We start from the raw sequence: 18,786 nt of genomic DNA on the forward strand, positions 1-18,786 counted from the left end.
ATGTGAAGAACTGACTCATTGGAAAAGACCCTGATGCTGGGAAAGATTGAAGGCAGGAGGAAAAGGGATGAGTTGGTTGGATGGCATCACTGACTCAATGGACATGAGTTTGAGCAAGCTCTGGGAGTTGGGTGATGTACAGGGAAGCCTGGCGTGCTGCAGTCCTTGGGAGTCACATAGAGTCAGACACGACTGAGCAACTGAACTAAACTTCCCTCCGTCTGGACAACCATCTGGCCCACTCCTTCTTCTCCTGCAGGTCAAAAGTCACACTTGTTCAAATATGAAAAGTGAAAGTGAAATAGCTCAGTCAAGTCCGACTCTGCAACTCTGTGGACTGTATCTGCCAGACACCTCCATCCATGGGATTTTCCAGGCAAGATTACAGGATTGGGTTGCCATTTCCTTCTCCAAGGGATCTCCCCAAACCAAGGACTGAACCCAGGTCTCCTGCATTGCAGGCAGACTCTGCCATCTGAACCACAAGGGAAGCTCTTGCGTATCTTCCCAATCCAGGGATTAAACCCAGGTCTCCCACATTGCAGGTGGATTCTTTACCAGCTGAGTCACACACGAGGCCTCCCCTGACCACCATACTGAAACTGGACCCCCTTCCCTTTTTTATTTTTGTCATCGGCCTCTGACTTACTTCATCATGTGCTTATCTGTTCCCTCCAGAGGTATGCTGACCAGTACAATGGCCAACAGCCAACAGCCATACAAGGAGACTGAACACTTGAAAGGTGGTGAATCCAAATTTGGTGTGCAGACTTAGTATGAGAAAACAGGTGTAGGGTATCTGTTGAGAATTTTATATTGATTGAATGTTAAATGATAATATTTTGGATATATTGGGTTAAATAAGCTATACAATTTTTTAAGATATTTTTTCCATTTTGGGTTTTGTTTTCAAATCTATAGAGGAGGGACTTCCCTGTTGGCTCAGATGGTAAATCGTCTGCCTACAATGTGGGAGACCTGGGTTCAATCTCTGGGTGGGAAAGATCTCCTGGAGAAGAAAATGGCAACCCACTCCAGTATTCTTGCCTGGAAAATCCCATGGATGGAGGACCCTGGTAGGCTATAGTCCATGGGGTCACAAAAAGTCAGACATGACTGAGTGACTTCATTCATTCACTCAGAGGGGCGCTGAATGTATAGCAATAGTAAATAGCCATATATGCTTCATGGACAATTTAAACTATACTATTAAAATTCACTTAAAAAATGTGGCTATTGGAAGCTAGAACATGGAAGCAACCTAGATGTCCATCGACAGATGAATGGATAAAGAAGTTGTGGTACATATACATAATGGAATATTACTAAGCCATAAAAAGGAACACATTTGAGTCAGTTTTAATGAGGTGGATGAACCTATTATACAGACTGATGTAAGTCAGAAAGAGAAAGATAAATTTCATATTCTAACGCATATATACAGAATTTAGAAAAATGGTACTGAAGAATTCATTTACAGGGCAGCAATGGAGAAACAGACAGAGAATTGACTTATGGACATGGGGAGAGGGGAGGAGAGGGTGAGATATATGAAAAGAGTAACATGGAAACTTATATTCCCATATGTAAAATAGATATCCAACGGGAATTTGCTGTATGGCTCAGGAAACTCAAACAGGGGCTTTGTATCAACCTAGAGGAGTGGGGTGGGGAGGGAGATGGGAGGGAGATTCAAATGGGAGGGGATATATGTATACCAATGGTTGATTCATGCTGAGGTTTGACAGAAAAAAACCAAAATTCTTTAAAGCAATTATCCTTCAATAAAAAATAAATTTAAAAATGTGGCTATTGGAAAAAATTTTCATTGCACTATATTTCTATTGGTCATCAGGGTAGGTGGTTTGTTTCTTTTGTTTACAGGCCTTATCCCCAGCACCTAGCAGACAGTAGGTGCTGCACAAGTGCCTTCAGAAGAAATAATGAATGGATGGATGGATGGATGGATGGATGAATTTCTCTACTGTCACCTGCACCAAACTCAGGAGGGGAAAACTGCTCTGGAACCCCAGGGGACACTGGGTCTTGGGAGATGGGGGTGGAGTTAGTAGCCCTCCCCATGTCCATCCAGAGTTCCTCTCTCCAGGGCCCATGGCTGTCTCCATGAAAGACCTGGAGCAGGGGTGAGCAGAGGGCCAGAAGACCCAGCAGCCTTAAGCGCCTTCCTTCTCTCGCTGGGCCTCAGGTGGGGTAGGTGGGGAGGCAGGGTGGATTCTGTGCCATCAGGGCGCCTGTAGCCATTAGGGAACTCTGTAGGGAGATCCCATAGGTGGGCTGAATGCCCTGCTCCACCCCCAGGGCTAGGAGGAGCCGGCTGCCTTTGTAGCCCCCAGGCTTTCATTCCCGCCCCTGGGCACTGACCCCAGTCCTTCCCTTTCACTCTACCCCCAGAAGGAAGGCTTAGCCCAGGCCCGCAGGGAAAACCACAATTTGCTTCTGACATGACACATTGACGGGTTTCTGGCGGCTGCACCCCCTTTGTGTCCCCAGAGGCATTGTGGGCATATAAGGGCGGCCCCTGGGCCCGATAGTGTGGAGGAGCCGTCAGGAGGCCGGAAGCCCCCATTCACTCCTCGTGGAGCTGCAGGAGAGGGTAAGACAGCCTGCGGAGCCACAACTTTATCCAGATCCCTGGTTCTTGACCCTGTAACCATCCTGCTGTCGCATCTGCATAATGGGTCCTGAAAGAATTCTCCCTAGGAGAACACTGCGGGTACCTAAAAGATAATGGGAGAAAAAGTCCATTTTGCAGATGGGAAAACGGGGCTCAGCGAGGGGGCAAAGGCAGGGATTCATGGGCTGAGGGCAAAATTTTCCTAGGCTCAAGAGGTGCCCATTTTTGCCTGAACCACTGATCCTGACTGGTTTCCTGTTGTGGGAATATTTCCTTCTATGAGAGAGTCGAGGTTACAGGGAGCCACTTTGGGACCAGTTCTGCTGAGCTAGTGGTTGGTCCCTACAGAGCCTGTAAGCACCTCTGTGCGAGAGGAAAATGTGTCTTCTTGGGGAGACAGAGCCTGCGCCAAGGCAAACAGTTGGCGAGTACAGTGGGGCTGGATTTCCATCTACTCTTGCCCCCTCAGCCAGCACCTGCTCCAACATACAACCATGCACAGAGACCCTAGAAACAGTCCCTGCCCTCAGGGAACTCACAGAAATGGCACATGAGAACACAAACACGATGCATGGTCGCAAACTGCCTTCAAGTATATATTCTGGGTGGTGTTTACTGACAGACAGATTTCTTTAGACAAAGTAAAGAAGGGATGCCTCCCCAAGTAGGTGACATTTATTCAGAACCTGAAAGGTGAGGAGTCAGTCCAGAGGAAGAACCTCCCTAACAGAAAGAATAGCACGTGCAAAGGCCCTGAGGTGGAAGGAGCTTGTCATGGTTAAGACAGAGAAGGTAAAGAGGCAGGGAGGGTCCTTGTGGGTAACAGTAGGAGCCTGGGTTTTATACCCAGGGCAGTGGGGGAACACTGAAGAGTTCAAGCAGGGGTGATGTAAGGGGATAGATGGGTATGTTATTGGGTTGGCAGATATGGAACTTCATACAGAAAAATCCCAACCTATGAAACTAACGTTAGCTATGCTGTCACCGCCTATCTTGTTCCTTCCAACATCAGTCCAGGATAGAGGCAGGGTTTGCTGTTACTGTTCAGTCACTAAATCGTGTCTGACTCTTTGTGACTCCATGGACTGCAGCATGTCAGGCTCCTCTGTCCTTCACTATCTCCTGGAGTTCACTCAAACTCATGTTCATTGAGTCAGTGATGCCATCAACCACTTGTCTCCCCCTTCTCCTCCTGCCCTCATTCTTTCCCTTCATCAGTCTTTTCCAGTGAGTCAGCTGTTCGCATCAAGTGGCCAAAACATTGGAGCTTCAGTAACAGTCCTTCCAATGAATATTCAGGGTTGATTTCCTTTAGGATTGACTGGTTTGATTTCCTTGCAGTCCAAGAGGCAAGGGAGGCAGGAGTGAAACGGGACTGTTAAATCTATCTGCTGACTGTCTCCAATCAGCCACACCTTCTGAAATGGCCCCCTGAGCCAATGGGAAAGTGGTCCAGGAAAGAGAGCTCCTGTCCTACTGTTCTGGAAAGGAAGGCCCTCTGTGGCTGTCTCTGAGCCAGGTCCAGGCTCCCTGGGATCACAGACGACTAAGACTTTAAATTCAGATGTGTTAGCTGCTGCTCAAATTGGAGGGAGAGGGCTTTCCTGGGAGTGAAGCTGGACTTGAGCTGTGCCAGGCGGGTGGGAGGGCCCCTGGCTGGTGAAGGGGCACAAGGAGGAGAAGGCCTGGGCACAAGGATGGCCCCAGGTTCCTGCTCCCGTTCTCAGTAGGTGTGATGCGGACAATGTTGGACGTGTGGTCCCTGCTTCTCCTCTGGGGTCTGGTGACTCCATGCCAGGGGCTGCTTGAGACGGTGGGCACCCTTGCTCGGATCGACAAGGATGAACTTGGCAAAGGTGAGCCCAAGGTGGGGCAGGGTGTGAGGATCCAGTTGCAGGGTAAACTGTCTTATAGATAGACTTACATGTTTATGCTTCAGGGGGTAGACGAGAACAGGGTTCGATTCCCAACTGTGTAGAGTTCAGGGGTTTAAAGGTTGGTGTGCAGGCTCCAGTGGGTGATAGTTCACTCTCTTCTGAGAGGGGAACTGGACTGGATGAGCAAGCAGGGTTTGAGTCTCCCTCAGGGATGGGGGTGGGCAGGATTGAGGAGGTCCAGGGGAGGGTGCTGGAGGGGCCAGGGTTTCTGCTCCCCCATTTCTGTGGTGGGGGAACTCTATTAGGCATTTGGGGCTCCAGGGGCTCAACGGCCCAGAATGACTATGGCTGTGAAGAGCAAATGCTTCCCGGAAGCTCCCCTGGCTGTCCCAACCTCCACGAGACGGTCCCTTCCATCTTGCCCTTCTCACAATCCACGTAGAGTCAGGCCCGTCGTGCCCAGGAGGGGCTGCCTCCTCCTGTTTGCTCGAGCTCTGGTGGCTGGGTGCTCCCTCCTTTACTTTTGCTCCCCCCTTTCAATGCTACCGGGTGGTCCAATGTCCAGGAGCCCTCGTCCTACTGTTGGCCCTAAACCCGATTTGCTATGTGACTTTGCCCCTCTCTGGGCCCTAGTTTCCTCATCTGTAATATGAACCTTCCTTCCCCCCCCACCCCCCACGCCCCTGCCTGCCCTCTTTGCAGCCATCCAGAACTCGCTGGTCGGCGGGCCCATTCTGCAGAACGTGCTGGGGACAGTCACATCTGTGAACCAGGGCCTCCTGGGCTCTGGGGGCCTGCTTGGAGGAGGTGGCCTGCTGGGCTACGGAGGGGTTTTTGGCGTTGTTGAGGAGCTTTCTGGGTGAGTCCTCACAATGTGGCCATGTGACTGCCTGCCTCCTGTGTGCTGTACATGTAGCCTGGTCTTGTCTTTGCTTCAGGGAATAGAGAAGAGGTTGACTTTTTAAATTTGTTGGAAGGCAGTGGAAATGTCATGGGGAGCCTTAGACAGGGAGTCCTAGAAACTGAGTCAGAAAAGAAGGGGTCTACTGAATGTCAGGCAGCATGTCCCTGTGGTTGAGAGTTCCAGCTCTGGGGTCAGTTTCAATGACTGTGTGACCTGGGGCAAGTTGCTCAATCTCTCTGGGCTAATCCACTATCTCCATGGCTCCCTCCCTCCTCTTCAAGAGTCTGCTCCAGAGACCTCTGCCTTGAGCAGCCTGGTCTGGGTTGGTCCAGGCACTAAGGGACTGGAGCGGGGGTGTGTCAGTGGCCCTGTCCTCCCTGCAGGCTGAAGGTGGAGGAAGTCACACTGCCAAAGGTGTCTGTGAAGCTGCTTCCAGGGTTTGGGGTGCAGCTGGACCTGCACACCAAGGTGGGCCTGCATGGTTCCGGGTGAGTGTGCCCCTGGGCCTCTACCCTACTGCTCCCCACCCCACTGGGGACCCCCTACCCTATCGTCTCCGCAGGCTCACCCCCTCACGCCCTATTTCCTCCTACCCTACTTCCTTCCCAAGGGACTCCTGCTTTCCTATTCCCTCCCTGGATCCCACTCTCCAGGGATCTCCACCCCACGGACGTCCAGGGACTTCCGTCTCTCTCCCTGAGAGAGGTCACTGGTGGGGGTGACGGAGGGGGTGCAGGGGCGTGCGAATGGGCAGGGAGGCGGTGGGGAGAGAAGGGGCGGGGACTAGACCCCCTCGCAAGTTTACCCCATCCGCCGCCCATCAGATCCCTAGTCAGCTGCCTCAGAATGGGCGCGGCTGAGGCGGCCCTGGTGGGTGGGGCCTTGGCCGCCTAGTCACGCCCCCAGTTTCTGGTCTCGCAGCCCCCTGGGGGGCCTTCTGCAGCTGGCCGCCGAGGTGAACGTGTCATCGCGGGTGGCGCTGGGCGTGAGCGCGCGGGGTACTCCCATCCTTATCCTCAAGCGCTGCAGCACGCTCCTGGGACACATCAGCCTGCTCACGGGGTGAGTCCGCAGGCTGGAGCCCTAGTTGAGCGGCTCCAGGCGTCCAGACCTGATGGGACTCCCCGGGGTCTCCTTGGCCAGCTGGGCGGGGCTTGCGTTCACCCTGCCTCTGCCCCTCTCACCGCATCAGCCCATTGCACAGACTTGTAAACTGAGGCCCACCACGGACAAGGACTCTGGTCCAGCCCCCAGCTTGCAACTCCCGCGACTGAGCATCCCACTTCTCCAGCCCCCGGAGAGCCTGCCTCCCTTCTTCCAGATAGAACAAGGGCCAGTGGGGGTCCCTCCATCTGTGGGGAATTGTTTCTGCTTGTAGCATGTCAGAGACCCAGCTCGGCCTCTGACTTGCTGTGTGACCCCAGGGGATCCCCGTCCTTTGTCTGGGCTTCCGTGTCCCTATCTGTATAATGAGCACCTAAATTTAACGATCCCAAAGTCTCTGGCATCTTTATATCCACCTCACTCCAGGCATTCAGGTCACAGTGACTCTTCCACCATGGGGCAACTGAAGCCCAAAGAGGGCTAGGGATTTGCCCAAGGTCACACACCTACATTGCAGCAAGTGTGGAGATAAACTGGTCTCTGGACTCAGGTCCAAGTCTTTCTTGCAGCTCTGCTCCTATCCCTACTGTCACCTGCTGTCCGCCCCTACCCCTTCCAACTTTGAGTCAGCCCCTGTTAGTCTCTCCATTCCAGACCAAACCCCACACCCACACCCCACCTTTGCTGGGTGGCCCCTGCACAGTGATGGGTGATCAGACAGCTCTGTGTGAGTTTCCAAGAACAGGGTGAACCAGGGTTGGTTCTGTCTGCTGCTGCTGCTAAGTCGCTTCAGTCGTGTCCGACTCTGTGTGACCCCATAGATGGCAGCCCACCAGGCTCCTCTGTCCCTGGGATTCTCCAGGCAAGAACACTGGAGTGGGTTGCCTTTTCCTTCTCCAACACATGAAAGTGAAAAGTGAAAGTGAAGTCACTCAGTCGTGTCTGACTCTTAGCGACCCCATGGACTGCAGCCTACCAGGCTCCTCCGTCCATGGGATTTTCCAGGCAAGAGTACTGGAGTGAGGTGCCATTGCCTTCTCTGGTTCTGTCTGCAGAAGAGCCTTAATAAGGGGCTTCCAGGCAGGGTCTTGGGCTCCTTAAATCCCAGTGGCTCCATCCTGCTCCTCTGGGCTAGAGGTGGCTTGGAGGGGGTGGAGCTCAGGAGGGTGCTGGTGTCCTGTGGTTGTGGTTCTGTGGTTGTCACCCTCCCACTAGACACCCTCATCTTCAAACAGACCTAAGTACATCTCCATGCATATCCTCAGACTACCCCCTCAGACATTCATTCATTCATTCAACAGATACTTACTGAACCCTCACCCTAAGCCAGGTGCTGTTGTTGACCCAAATGTCACTTGTCTATACGTACTGGGGGAGACGAAGGGAACAGACATTTATTGAGCGCTAGACACATGTATGCTCCCATTTGATCTCAGTGATAGCAGCTCTCTCTAAAGCAGGCACTGTATGGATGGGGAAACGAACATCCTCCTCTGGGCCCCATGGTGAGGCAGAGCCAAGATTTAAACCCAGCTCCCTAAGTCCCAGTCAAGCCCACCAGGAGAGGAGACGGGTGATGTCCTGAGCCCCCAGTGCCCACGCTGCCCCATCATCCGAGTTGGCGCCGTCCCTGTGTGGTGGCCACACCTTCACGCGTCTCATTCTGCCCAGGTTGCTGCCTGCACCGCTCTTTGGGGTCGTGGAACAAACACTCTTCAAGGTGCTGCCAGAATTGGTGAGTGTGGGGGCCACAGAGCCACAGACCAGGCACACGCCCTCCCCTGGGCCGTGCCCCTCCTCCCCGGCTTTGCGTTAATCTGGGCGCCAGGCAGGATTAGGCTGGTCTTTCCTTCTCCGCCCATCAGGTAATCCCATCCTGGCCTGCCCATGGGCCTCCCAGGCGCCGCCTGCCAGTCTGTAGGTGGGCTGGCACAGTCTGTCCCCAGACCTCTGAACCCTAAATGTACAGCTTCCGGTGACCTGCTTTCCAATCCAAATCTCTTTCTTACCCCCTGCTTTGTCTTTGCCACCTGAATTGTTATTGACTTTATATTTTCCTTTAAAGTAGATTTGAATTAAAATTGGATCACTCAGTGATTTTAAACAAAGCCCAGTGCTTAGCAAACATGACTAAGGAGACCACATATATGTATATTAAGGTGTGTGTGTGTGCACGTGCACACGCGCGCTCAGTCGCTCAGTCAGGTCCAACTCTTTGTGATTCCCTGGACTATAGCCTGCCAGGCTCCTATGTCCATGGGATTTTCCAGGCAAGAATGCTGGAGTGGGTTGCCATTTCCTTCTCCAGGGGATCTTCCTGCCCCAGAGATCGAACCCACATCTCCTGCATTGCAAGCAGATTCTTTATTGCTGAGCCACCAGGGAAGCCCATATATTAAGACATCATGCAACGTTAAACAGAATATGATGAAACTGCCCCAGGATGCTCCTGCCTGCCCCTGCTGTCCCTTGAACCACACTTAAGCTGGTCTGGCCAAAGCTCCATTTTGTTAAGGATGGAGAGGGGAGTGGCTTGCTGAGGTCACACTGCCAGCAAAGAGTAGTCAGGCTTTCTGATTGCCAGTCCTGGCTGGACCTCTCTTGTCAGTCCTTGTTAAGAACAGCCGTGGAGGTAGCAAGGGTATGGGAGACTGATGTTGACAAAACTGCCCTGGGCTTCAACAATCCAATCAGAAAAGCAGCTCAGGGGGAGAAGGAAAGCTCCCAGTGGCCCAGGCCCATCTCAAGTCGATTTCAACAAGGGGTGTTGAAGCTACATTTAAGTCAGAGCCAGTAACTGGGGTCTCTGGACAATTGGCTTCAAGACAGGATTTATGTGACTCAAAGAAGTTTTAAAAATAAGAGTTAATGACTGGCATTTAGATACTGGAGGCTCCTCTCAGCAATCCGATTTCTGGCTTCTCTTTTGCTATCAGCCATCCTGGCTGCACGTACCTCCTTCCTGCTGGCGGCACACAGCTGGTCTCCAAGGGGCGGCTCACCCCCTTCCATCACAGCCCCTCTGGTCTCCTCTCTTTTCTGTGATGTGTCTGACCCCAGAAGCCCTGGAGTTAGGGACTCCAAGTTTAAATGAAAAGACAGCCTTCTCTTGTCTTTCTGAGAACAGCTGTGACCTTGGACAGGTCATCTCTCTCCTCTGGCTCCAGCTGTAGAATGATGGAGCTGAATGAGAGAAGGGGCTGGCCTGGGCCTCCTTTGGGGTTCTTGCTGCGGTGGACTCAGATTCCGTGATAGGATTCTGGAATCCAAACTGCTTGCTCCCTGTTGTCGCAGCCCAGGGGTTTTTCAGGAAACCCAGGATGGTGTGTATAGCGGATGCCCTGGGCCAGGCCTGACTCTGGGTGGAGGTTAGGAGGTGCCGTTCTGTGGGATCTGGATTGTAGGTCTCTGGGCATTCACCTGGATGGCAGGGGGGCCTGAGACCTTGGAGAAAATAGCCATTTGTTTCCTCTGGGGAGGGCCTTGTCCCCACGCCCCAGCGAGCCTCTGGAATGTGTCCCCAGGTCCCGCCATCATCCTCCAAGTTGTTCTGAGGGGATTCATGTAACTGGCCCTCTGCACCACCCTCTCTGCCCTCTGACACTTCAAGCTCCAACCCATCCATGCCTCCCACCTGTGTGTCCCCCTATCCATCTCCATCGTCTGCCCTGCCTCGGTCCTTGGGACCCCATAACAAATAATTTAAAGAAAATGCGGAGATTCTCTGCACCAGGCTGGGGCTCACTCTTATGCTCCTGTTAACTCCTGTCTCCTCTGGACACAGCTGTGCCCCGTGGTGGACAGTGTGCTGGGCGTGGTGAATGAGCTCCTGGGGGCCGTGCTGGGTAAGTTGGGGTCTGCCCTGCTCCTCCTCTGTACCTGATCTTGCCTCTCCACCCCATTATCCCAACGGGTGGGGTACCAGGGAAGAGGATGGGGCAGAATTCTGGGACCTTTCACGTCTTCCTCAGACTGACGAGGCCGCCATGATGAGGAGGCCTCGTGGTGGAGTTCTGGGCTGAGGCCGGTTCACCGGGGTGAGGAGACGCGGAACCTTCCAGGTTTCCATCTGTCGGGGCTTAAAGCCACTCTCTGAGCACCGGTGGGATGTCTGGCACTGTCAGAAGTGTGAGGCAGATGTTATTATTATCTGGACAGACAAGATGACCGAGGTCCGGAGCTTATAAGGAACCTAGGGCCCCTCAGCCACGGTGGCCCCCAGCCTCTCTGAGCCTTATGGAGACATGGATGCCTTTTGTATTCACAAATGGGCCTTGAAAAAAGTATAAAAATTCTTAACTAGGATTAGGATAGAAAACCTGGGGGCAGATGTAACTCTGATTGTGGTATTATATGAGAGAGGCAGAGCAATGACGTGGTTAGTGGCAGCAGCTCTGGAAAACAGGAAACTTGACTTTGCTACTCTGTGGCTTGTGTGGCTTGGGGCTAGTGACTTCCTCTGTTAAAGCCTCAGTTTCCATATCTGTAAAGTGGGGATGACAGTAGTGCCTAGGTGAATACTCATTAGAGTGCTAGGCATTCAGCAGGCACTCAATAAACAGAGGTAGGGCCTGGGCTCATGGGGCCTTTCTCCTTCCTCCCCTCCTCATCCAGGCCTGGTGCCCCTCGGGGCTCTTGGGTCCGTGGAATTCACTCTAGCCACACTGCCTCTCATCTCCAACCAGTACATAGAGCTGGACGTCAACGTAAGTGCCCGCCAAGGCCCTGCCCACCACTGGGGGTGGGTGAGGTCCCAGTGGAGGCCAGGAAGGGGATGCTGAGTCAGAGCCAGGGGAGTGAGCTGCCCTGAGATCTGCTGTCACCTCTGCAGCCCATCGTGAAGAGCGTAGCTGGTGACATCGTCGACTTCCCCAAGCCCCGCCACCCCATCAAGGTGCCGCCCAAGGAGGACCACACATCCCAGGTGACCGTGCCTCTGTTCCTCTTTAACACCATGTTTGGGCTCCTGCAGACAAGTGGTGCCCTTGACCTGGACATCACCCCTGAGCTGGTAAGTGTGGCAACCTGCCCTGCTGGGTCTTAGTGATGTTGGCTGTCACCTAGCTGAACCTTGTCACTCTTCAGCCCTGATGAGCCTCCTTCTTATAATCAGAGAGACTTGGACAGGTTTATAGCAGGTACATGTCCATGCTTGTCCTTGTGGCAGACATTGCTAATTGATAATGGCCTCTACTTGGCTAAACCTGAATAGGACTTCTGAGTCCTTCTCAACATGACGCTCAGGAAGTTACTTGGAATTGGTCAAAACTGGCATGTGAAATGTAGCCAGTTTTCTATCCCTGCACCAGATGAGCTCTTGTAGAGTCAATGCTCAATTTTTACTAAAGTGTGAATGGCTAACATTCCCACTACTCTCTCAAGAGCGTATTTGAGTTGAAGAGAAGAAAACTTGGGTTGGACTATACCAAAGGTATATAGAGCCCAAACACAGTGTTAAAGAGGTACAGAGGCACGGTCACCTGGGATGTGGGGTCCTAAAGTTAGAAACTGCAAATTTATGTGAAATGTTCTGATTTGTAAATGATGGAAACAAGTTTATAGTATTTGAGAATGTTTTGGGGTAAAAAGCAAAAATATGTGGGGTCAGATTCCTGAGCCTTCAAATTGGTAGGGCAGTTTAAAAGTTCTAGAATTAGCCTGCCCAGGTCAAAGTCTGGTGCTACCATTTACCAACTTATGAGCCTGGACAGGAACCTCAGGTTTTTCATCTGTAAAATGGGAGTAATCATAGCACCCACTTCCTGGAGTGGTTATAAAAGTGGAATGGGTGAAGGCTCAGAAAGCCCTTAGCATGTGTGTGGCATGTAGTAAGCACTCATCATTGGTTGCTAGAAGGAGCATGAGTGCCTGTGGAGATGCATGTATGTAGTTGGGTGGGAGGAAGCTACTTTGTGCTGAGGGATCTCTATCTCGGCTCTGTGTTTATCCCCCATCCCATTTGGTCTCTGGTCCAGGTTCCCAGCAATGTCCCACTGACAACTACAGACCTGGCAACTTTGGTCCCTGAGGTGAGTGACCCTCTCTTGGACTTTATTAGGTCTTTCCTCATGACCCTGAATGGACTCCAGAATCTTTCTCAATACAGCTCTACAGGCAACTGAATGTTGAGTTCAAATTCACACTAAAGTGTGATTGACTAACACCATATCCTTTCCTGATAGTAGATTTTGCTTAGAGAGGAAAGGACCAGGGTTTAACTTCACCAGAAGTCAACTGGGCATTTGTCCCCAGGCTGTTGCTCCTCTGTCAAGCAGAGGACAGGAGTTTCTTTCCAAATGACCCTAGCCCCCCTCCCTCCAACTGTCTTACTTCGTCTTAGTCTCAGCGTTCTTGTCCCCAGAGAGAAGACTCAGGGCAGTGACCTTGGAGAAGGAAGAGAAAAGAGAAGATTCAGGGAGATTTGACTAGTGGGCATCAGTCAGTACATGACCACAGGGCCTGGCCCTCTGTTCTTCCATTCCTCCAACTGGGGCTGAACAGCTTCTTTCCAGCTGTGGGAATCTGAGTGATGTACCAGCCCTGTGCTAGGTGTTGGGCATGTGGAAGGGGCAGACAGTGAAAAGTAGGTAAAAGTCTTTGTGTTCCAGGTGCTGCCATTGTGATGGGAGGGACAGACATTGAACAAATAAATAACTAGAATATATACAATGTCAGAAGGTGGAGGGTACCCTGCAAAAGGCCTCACCGAGGAGGGGACGTGTGAGCTGAAGGCTGAAGAGGGGAGGGAGGGAACCATGCAGGTGTCTGGAGAAGACATTTCTAGCAGAGGGAACAGCAAGTGCAAAGGTTCTGAGGTAGGAGCCTGGCTGCTTGGAGGAACAACAAAGTGGTCACTGAGTCCAAGAGAGAAGAGAATAGGAGCCAGTGGTGGGAGGCTAGATAGGAGGGCAGAGGATGGATCATGCAGGGACTATGGGCATAAGAAGATTTTTTGTTTTCTTTTCTTTTTTTACATTGTGTAATAAAGTGTGTCCTAGCGGCGATTTTGACTCTGATTGGGCTGTTCTGTAATGTCAGCCTCAAGGGGGCTGAGCCCAGATCTGTCTGGTTCAGGCTGTTACCACAGCTCCCAGCTCAATACCGGTACCCACTAGGTGCTCAATGAGTGTTTGTTGATTGACTGACCGACCGATTCTATTAGTGAGGCATCTAAGATGCCCCCATGCCCCTGCTCTGCCCTTGCTTCTCTCCAGGCCCTGCGGAAGCTGCCCCCAGGCCAGCAGCTCCTGCTCTCCTTGCGGGTGAAGAAAGCGCCCACGGTCACGCTTCAGAATCACAAGGCCACGGTCTCCATCCCAGCTACCATCCATGTGCTGTCCTACCTTCCTAAAGGGGCCCATGAAGCCTTATTTCAGCTGAATGGGGTGAGTGGCTGAGGGGTGGGAGCCGGCAGTGGGGTTCTGAGTAGGGGACCCACTCCAGGCTGCGGATCTTGGGGTGGGGGGGCCCCAAGGGACACAGTACAGGAAGCCCTCCCCCACTGTTACCACCTGAGCGTTCAGACTCCCGCCTGCTTCCTCATCACACATGTGTCCCAGGTGCTTCCTGAGGACCTCAGGAATTGTCCCCGCCATCTATGGGCGAGGGAAGGCATCGCCCTGGGGTCGCACAGAGACGGACACGATTGAAGCGACTTAGCAGCAGCAGTAGCAGCAGCCTAGCCTCCCTGTGCTCAGATATCTCTTGGATGACCCTCCAGCTCCCCCTGGCCCCCCACCTCCAGTCTGCTCCCCTCCACCCCACCTCTGCTAGTCTCCCCAACCATACATCTGGGCAGAGGCAGTGCCTACCCTGCTCGCTCTCTGCCCTGGCCCCACATAGCCAGACACCATTCCTTGCCCCGTCCCCCACCCCCGGCCTCACTCTTCTGCTTTTTCCAGCCTTGCGCCCTAAGCCAGTTACTCAGGGCTGCCAGGTTCCCCCACCTTGCCCTTGTTTGTGCAGGGACCACCACATTTCTCCCCTTCCTTTGGCTAACTCCTTATCTTCCAGGATTCAGCATAGGGGTCACCTCGTGGGCGATGCCTTCCCTCGCCCATTGCAGGCAGGATTGAGGGTCTGTCCAAGCGCCTGCCGCCCCAGGACTCCTTTGCATACAACACTGATAGCCCTCAGTACCCCGGTTCCTGAGCACCAGAGCCTTCAAGTGACCTCTTTGTAGCCCAGCATGGACACGAACACACAGTAGGGCCTCAGCAAGGGGTAGTGGAGGAAATGAATGTTGGAAAGTCACCTGTTGGCCAAGGCAGACCTGTCTTCAAACTCCTTTTGCCGAATTTGGCATAATCTCGGCCTGCTCTTCTTATGCAGGTGATGACTTTAAATGCCCAGCTGGCTCCCTCGGCTACCAAGCTGCACATTTCACTATCCCTGGAACGGTAACATGGGATCCTGGGTGTTGTCTTTATGAATAAGAATTAGGGGGACTTCACTAGTGGTCTAGTGATTAAGACTTCACCTTCCAATGCAGGGGATGTGGGTTCGATCCCTGTTTGAGTCACTAAGATCCCACATGCCTCACGGCCCAAAAAACCAGAATGTAAAACAGAAGCAATGTTGTAACAAATTCAATAAGGACTTAAAAAAAAAAAAGAATTAGGGACTAGCAAAAACCCCATTATTTACTGAGAAGCAACTGAATTGCAGGTGTTTGTTTTGCCAGTGTCTTCCTTGCCTCTGGAACCTGCTGGGAAGGGGTGGTCTTAGCCCATTTTACAGATGAGGCAACTAGGGCTCAGAGAATATGCTCCAGAGTGGGCATCTTCCACTGCACCTGCTCAAAACCTGGCCCTGGAGATAAACCTGCTGCTGAGGTGGAGTCCAGACTTCTAGTTATCAGCCCTAGAGGCAGGCCATGGAGATACCTGTCCTTGAATGTGGTCAGATGCTTTGTTATTCATGTGGACTAGCTATTTCTCTAGTTTCTCCCCGCCTCTGGTAACGAGGCCTCATGATAATCATAATAACCGAGATGGTGAGGTTGATGGCAATCCTTCCTTACGCATGCACTGCACTTTACAGTTTGCAAAGCCCAGGCTCTAAAAATGCATTGTTCCTGGAAGCAAGTCCTCTGTCTAGGCCTCCGTTCTCCAGGCCCAGCGCTCTCATCTTGGCCTGGGGCCTGGGGCCTGGGGCCTCTCCGTCCCTCCCCTGGATGCAGGAATTCTCCCAGGGGACTCTGAGATCTGACTGCCCTGTGCCATAGGCACCCAGTGCTCACCCGATCCCTGCCGGCCCCTCAGGCTGCGACTGCGCCCACCATCCCCCTCCTCCGCCCGCAAGGCTCTACCACCCCTCCCTTTCTAAACTTGACAAAGACCTCACCCACTTTCAGGGTTCATCTCCTCCTCCTGGTGGCTGTTGAAGCCTCAGCTCTTCAGGAGAAGAGATGTGTGTCCGGGCTCTGGCCCTGGACCTTTGTCTGGGCCAGCTGTGGTCCATTGGTGGTTTATTGCTGTTAGTGAGCAGCTGTGGGGTGCAGCGCACCCTATATCTAGGGCTCAGTCTGTGGGAGGGCTACTCCTCAGAAAGCGTCAGTCAAACAAGTGGGAGTCAGATCAAGGTTCCAGGGCCATGGAGTTGGAGGTGGCAGTCATGACATTTCAGAAGGAGGTTAGCTCCCTCCAAGCCCATTTTACAGGTAGGAAAACTGAGACCCCGAGTCAAGGCTGCACGGAGGCAGAGTTGGGCCTGTAACCCTGTTTCCTGATCCTGGAGAGCTAGGGATGGGGCAGGCTGGGGTATGGTGGGTGCTGGGGCCCCTCAACATCTCTCTTCTCTCCGCCAGGCTCAGCGTCAAGCTGGCGTCCTCCTCTGCCCACACCTTTGATGTAAGTTCCTGGGAGGCTGGGCAGTTTGGTGGTGGTGAGGGTCTACAAGTGGGGTGGAAAGGAGGCAGGATGAGTCAGGCCATATGACTGAGCTAGCCCCAGTCTGGGCTCTGCCCCAAAAAGACAGAGTGGACAAACATCCGGGCTGGTGTGTGTCTCTAATGTGTGCGTGCACACACGTGCACTCACTTGTCAAACAGACATTGTCTTAGGAAAGTGAATCTCAAGATCTTTCAAAGTCTTGGAACCTTACAAAGTTGCAAGTGTGTAGAACCTCACAAGGGCTCAAAATTCTGGAACTTCACACAAGTAATAAGGTCCCTGAACTCAGAAAGTTCTAACATTTCAGAGACTCATGGAGCCCTTAGTTTCCTGCTTCTTACAAAGTCCCGAGGTTCTAGAATTTCATGACGGTTTCAGATTCTAGATCATTCTAAGTGTTTCTCAGCTCCTAGGAATCTAAGGTCAGACCACACAAAGTTACTGGAGCTGAGCTTATTTCCTCTCTCTTTCTCAGACACAGGCCCCCACCAGGTGCCCCAGATCCTTCCTCCAGGAGAGCAACCCTTCCAAGCTCATGGGGCCCAGAGTGAAGCCTGCCTAAATCAGAGTCCACTTTGGGGTCACTGCTGGACTGCCCACCCCAGCAGTTCCTGTGCCTACTAAGAGCTATGTTGTCAGGCTTGTGGGAAGGCTGGGGCAGCTGGACCTCTGGATTTTTCTCCCTGGGAAGGGTGGTACTGCTCCCTGCAAAGCCACCCCTTCAAGCCTCTCTGCATGCTCTGTTGCAGGCGTCCCGTTTAGAAGAATGGCTCAGCAATGTGGTCCGGCTAGCTTATGTGCCAAAGGTCAATGGTAAGCGCAGCCTTAAGTGTCTTCTTGGACACACAGAGTGTCTGAACTCAGGATTGACAAATCCGTCTACTCTCTCTATTATTCTTCTTTTAAAAAATTGAAGTATAGTTAATTTATAATGTTGTGTTAATTTCAAGTGTACAGCAAAGTGATTTGATCATTCTCTGTTGTTCTTAATAGACACTGAGGTTGGAGAGGGCTTGATCCCCCTTTCTAAGATGAAGAAACCAGGATTGTTTCCAATCAAACAATATGGATAGCTACTACATCATGCCCAACTCTGGGCGTCAAGAGCTATCTGACATGCATCGTGTCTTCAGGCTCACAATCCAGATGGAAATAGTTGTATAACAAATGAATAGAATATAAATGACCCAGAATGTGCAGGAGACTGAGAGAACCTCAAGGAGGCTCTGCTGAGGGAACCCCTTAAGACAATAGAGAAAAGGGGCTTTTTTGTTTGGGTTTAGTAGGATGAGTAGGAGTCTCACGGGAACCTGCATCTCCAAGAAGAGAATTGGCTAGCTCAAAGTGGTGGAATAGGGTCAGCAGGTCCCACCTGAGCCCCTCACATATCTTTGCTTTCAACCATGTCCTCTTCACAGTGAACCTAGATGTCGGGATCCCCCTGCCTAAGATCCTCAATGTCAATTTTGCCAATGCGGCCCTGGCAATCATAGAGGTGAGTTTCCCATGGTGGGGAGAGTAAGCCTTGATGGGCCTAAAGCTTGTCTCTGGAGAGGGGACTGCTCTGCCTCTGACAAGGTCTGTCGCTGCATCATTTTCTACGTTGCTCAGGGATTATAAACTATCTAACTTCGGAATGGCAAATATGTGACATACATTCTAGCACTCTTTTCCTTACTTGCCCAAGGCAGATATTGTCAAGCAGTCACAGAGATCTTTCTTGTTGAATTCAGACACAGGACTGGCCTGTAGGATGGGATCTCAGGTTTCCTCACAGAATCACAGTTCCCCTGGTCCAGGAGTAGCAAGAACTTTTTCTGTTTCTCCCCTGTGCTGTGCCTGTGGCAGCCTTATCTAATAGATTAGGACATTTTTTCCTGCTGAGATTGGACATGGTCTCACAATCCTTTTCAGTCCAGTACGCCTTTGAGTCTTGGAACAGCTCTAGGAGGTGGGCAGATCAGGGAATGCTGGACCTACTTCTCAGATAAGGACCAAGGCTGTAGGAGGCCCAGTTTCTGGTCCAAGGTCACACAATAAAGTCACAGGAAAAATGACTCTTGAACTAAAGTCTCTAAAATCAGTGACCTCTCCCACACTGAAGGTCGTTTATTCCTCGTTCATTCATTTGTTCGCTCATTCACTTCCTAAGTGCCGGTTGTGTTCCCAGTACAGTGCTCGCCCCAGGGCATGGGGTGGGTGTTGGGGGTGGGGGACGCAGAGTGGCTGGAGGGGTGGGGTGTGTAGCGGGGTGTTGGGCACAAGGGCTCAGAGGACCTAACCTAGAGCCATTGCTCCTTGCAGAACGCCGTGGTGCTGACCGTGTCATCCTGAGGCTGACAGAGGGCTGCCATCCCTCTGTGTTGACCACCA

General features: G+C 52.2%; 1 protein-coding gene across 1 annotated transcript; it reads left to right on the top strand.

Annotated features, from left to right (window-relative positions):
• Window positions 1-4,379: 4,379 nt before the first annotated feature.
• BPIFB3 (BPI fold containing family B member 3) lies at window positions 4,380-18,747 on the top strand. The gene is made up of 15 exons (XM_065919754.1): window positions 4,380-4,491; window positions 5,215-5,371; window positions 5,800-5,904; window positions 6,338-6,478; window positions 8,192-8,255; window positions 10,305-10,365; window positions 11,135-11,226; window positions 11,352-11,531; window positions 12,496-12,549; window positions 13,735-13,905; window positions 14,852-14,919; window positions 16,329-16,371; window positions 17,163-17,226; window positions 17,832-17,908; window positions 18,718-18,747. The coding sequence occupies exons 1-15, from the start codon at window positions 4,380-4,382 to the stop codon at window positions 18,745-18,747; spliced, it is 1,419 nt and encodes a 472-aa protein (XP_065775826.1).
• The last annotated feature ends 39 nt before the right edge of the window (window positions 18,748-18,786 follow it).

The sequence above is a fragment of the Muntiacus reevesi genome, chromosome 2, assembly GCF_963930625.1.
Source record: "Muntiacus reevesi chromosome 2, mMunRee1.1, whole genome shotgun sequence".
Taxonomy (NCBI): Eukaryota; Metazoa; Chordata; class Mammalia; order Artiodactyla; family Cervidae; genus Muntiacus; species Muntiacus reevesi.

Bases quoted from the DNA above. Each gene is read 5' to 3' on its own strand.
- BPIFB3 (XM_065919754.1), top strand. From the start codon at position 4,380: ATGTTGGACGTGTGGTCCCTGCTTCTCCTCTGGGGTCTGGTGACTCCA. The intron at 4,492-5,214 runs GTGAGCCCAAGG...CCCTCTTTGCAG, and splicing joins CAAGGATGAACTTGGCAAAG to CCATCCAGAACTCGCTGGTC. The intron at 13,906-14,851 runs GTGAGTGGCTGA...CTTCTTATGCAG, and splicing joins CCTTATTTCAGCTGAATGGG to GTGATGACTTTAAATGCCCA.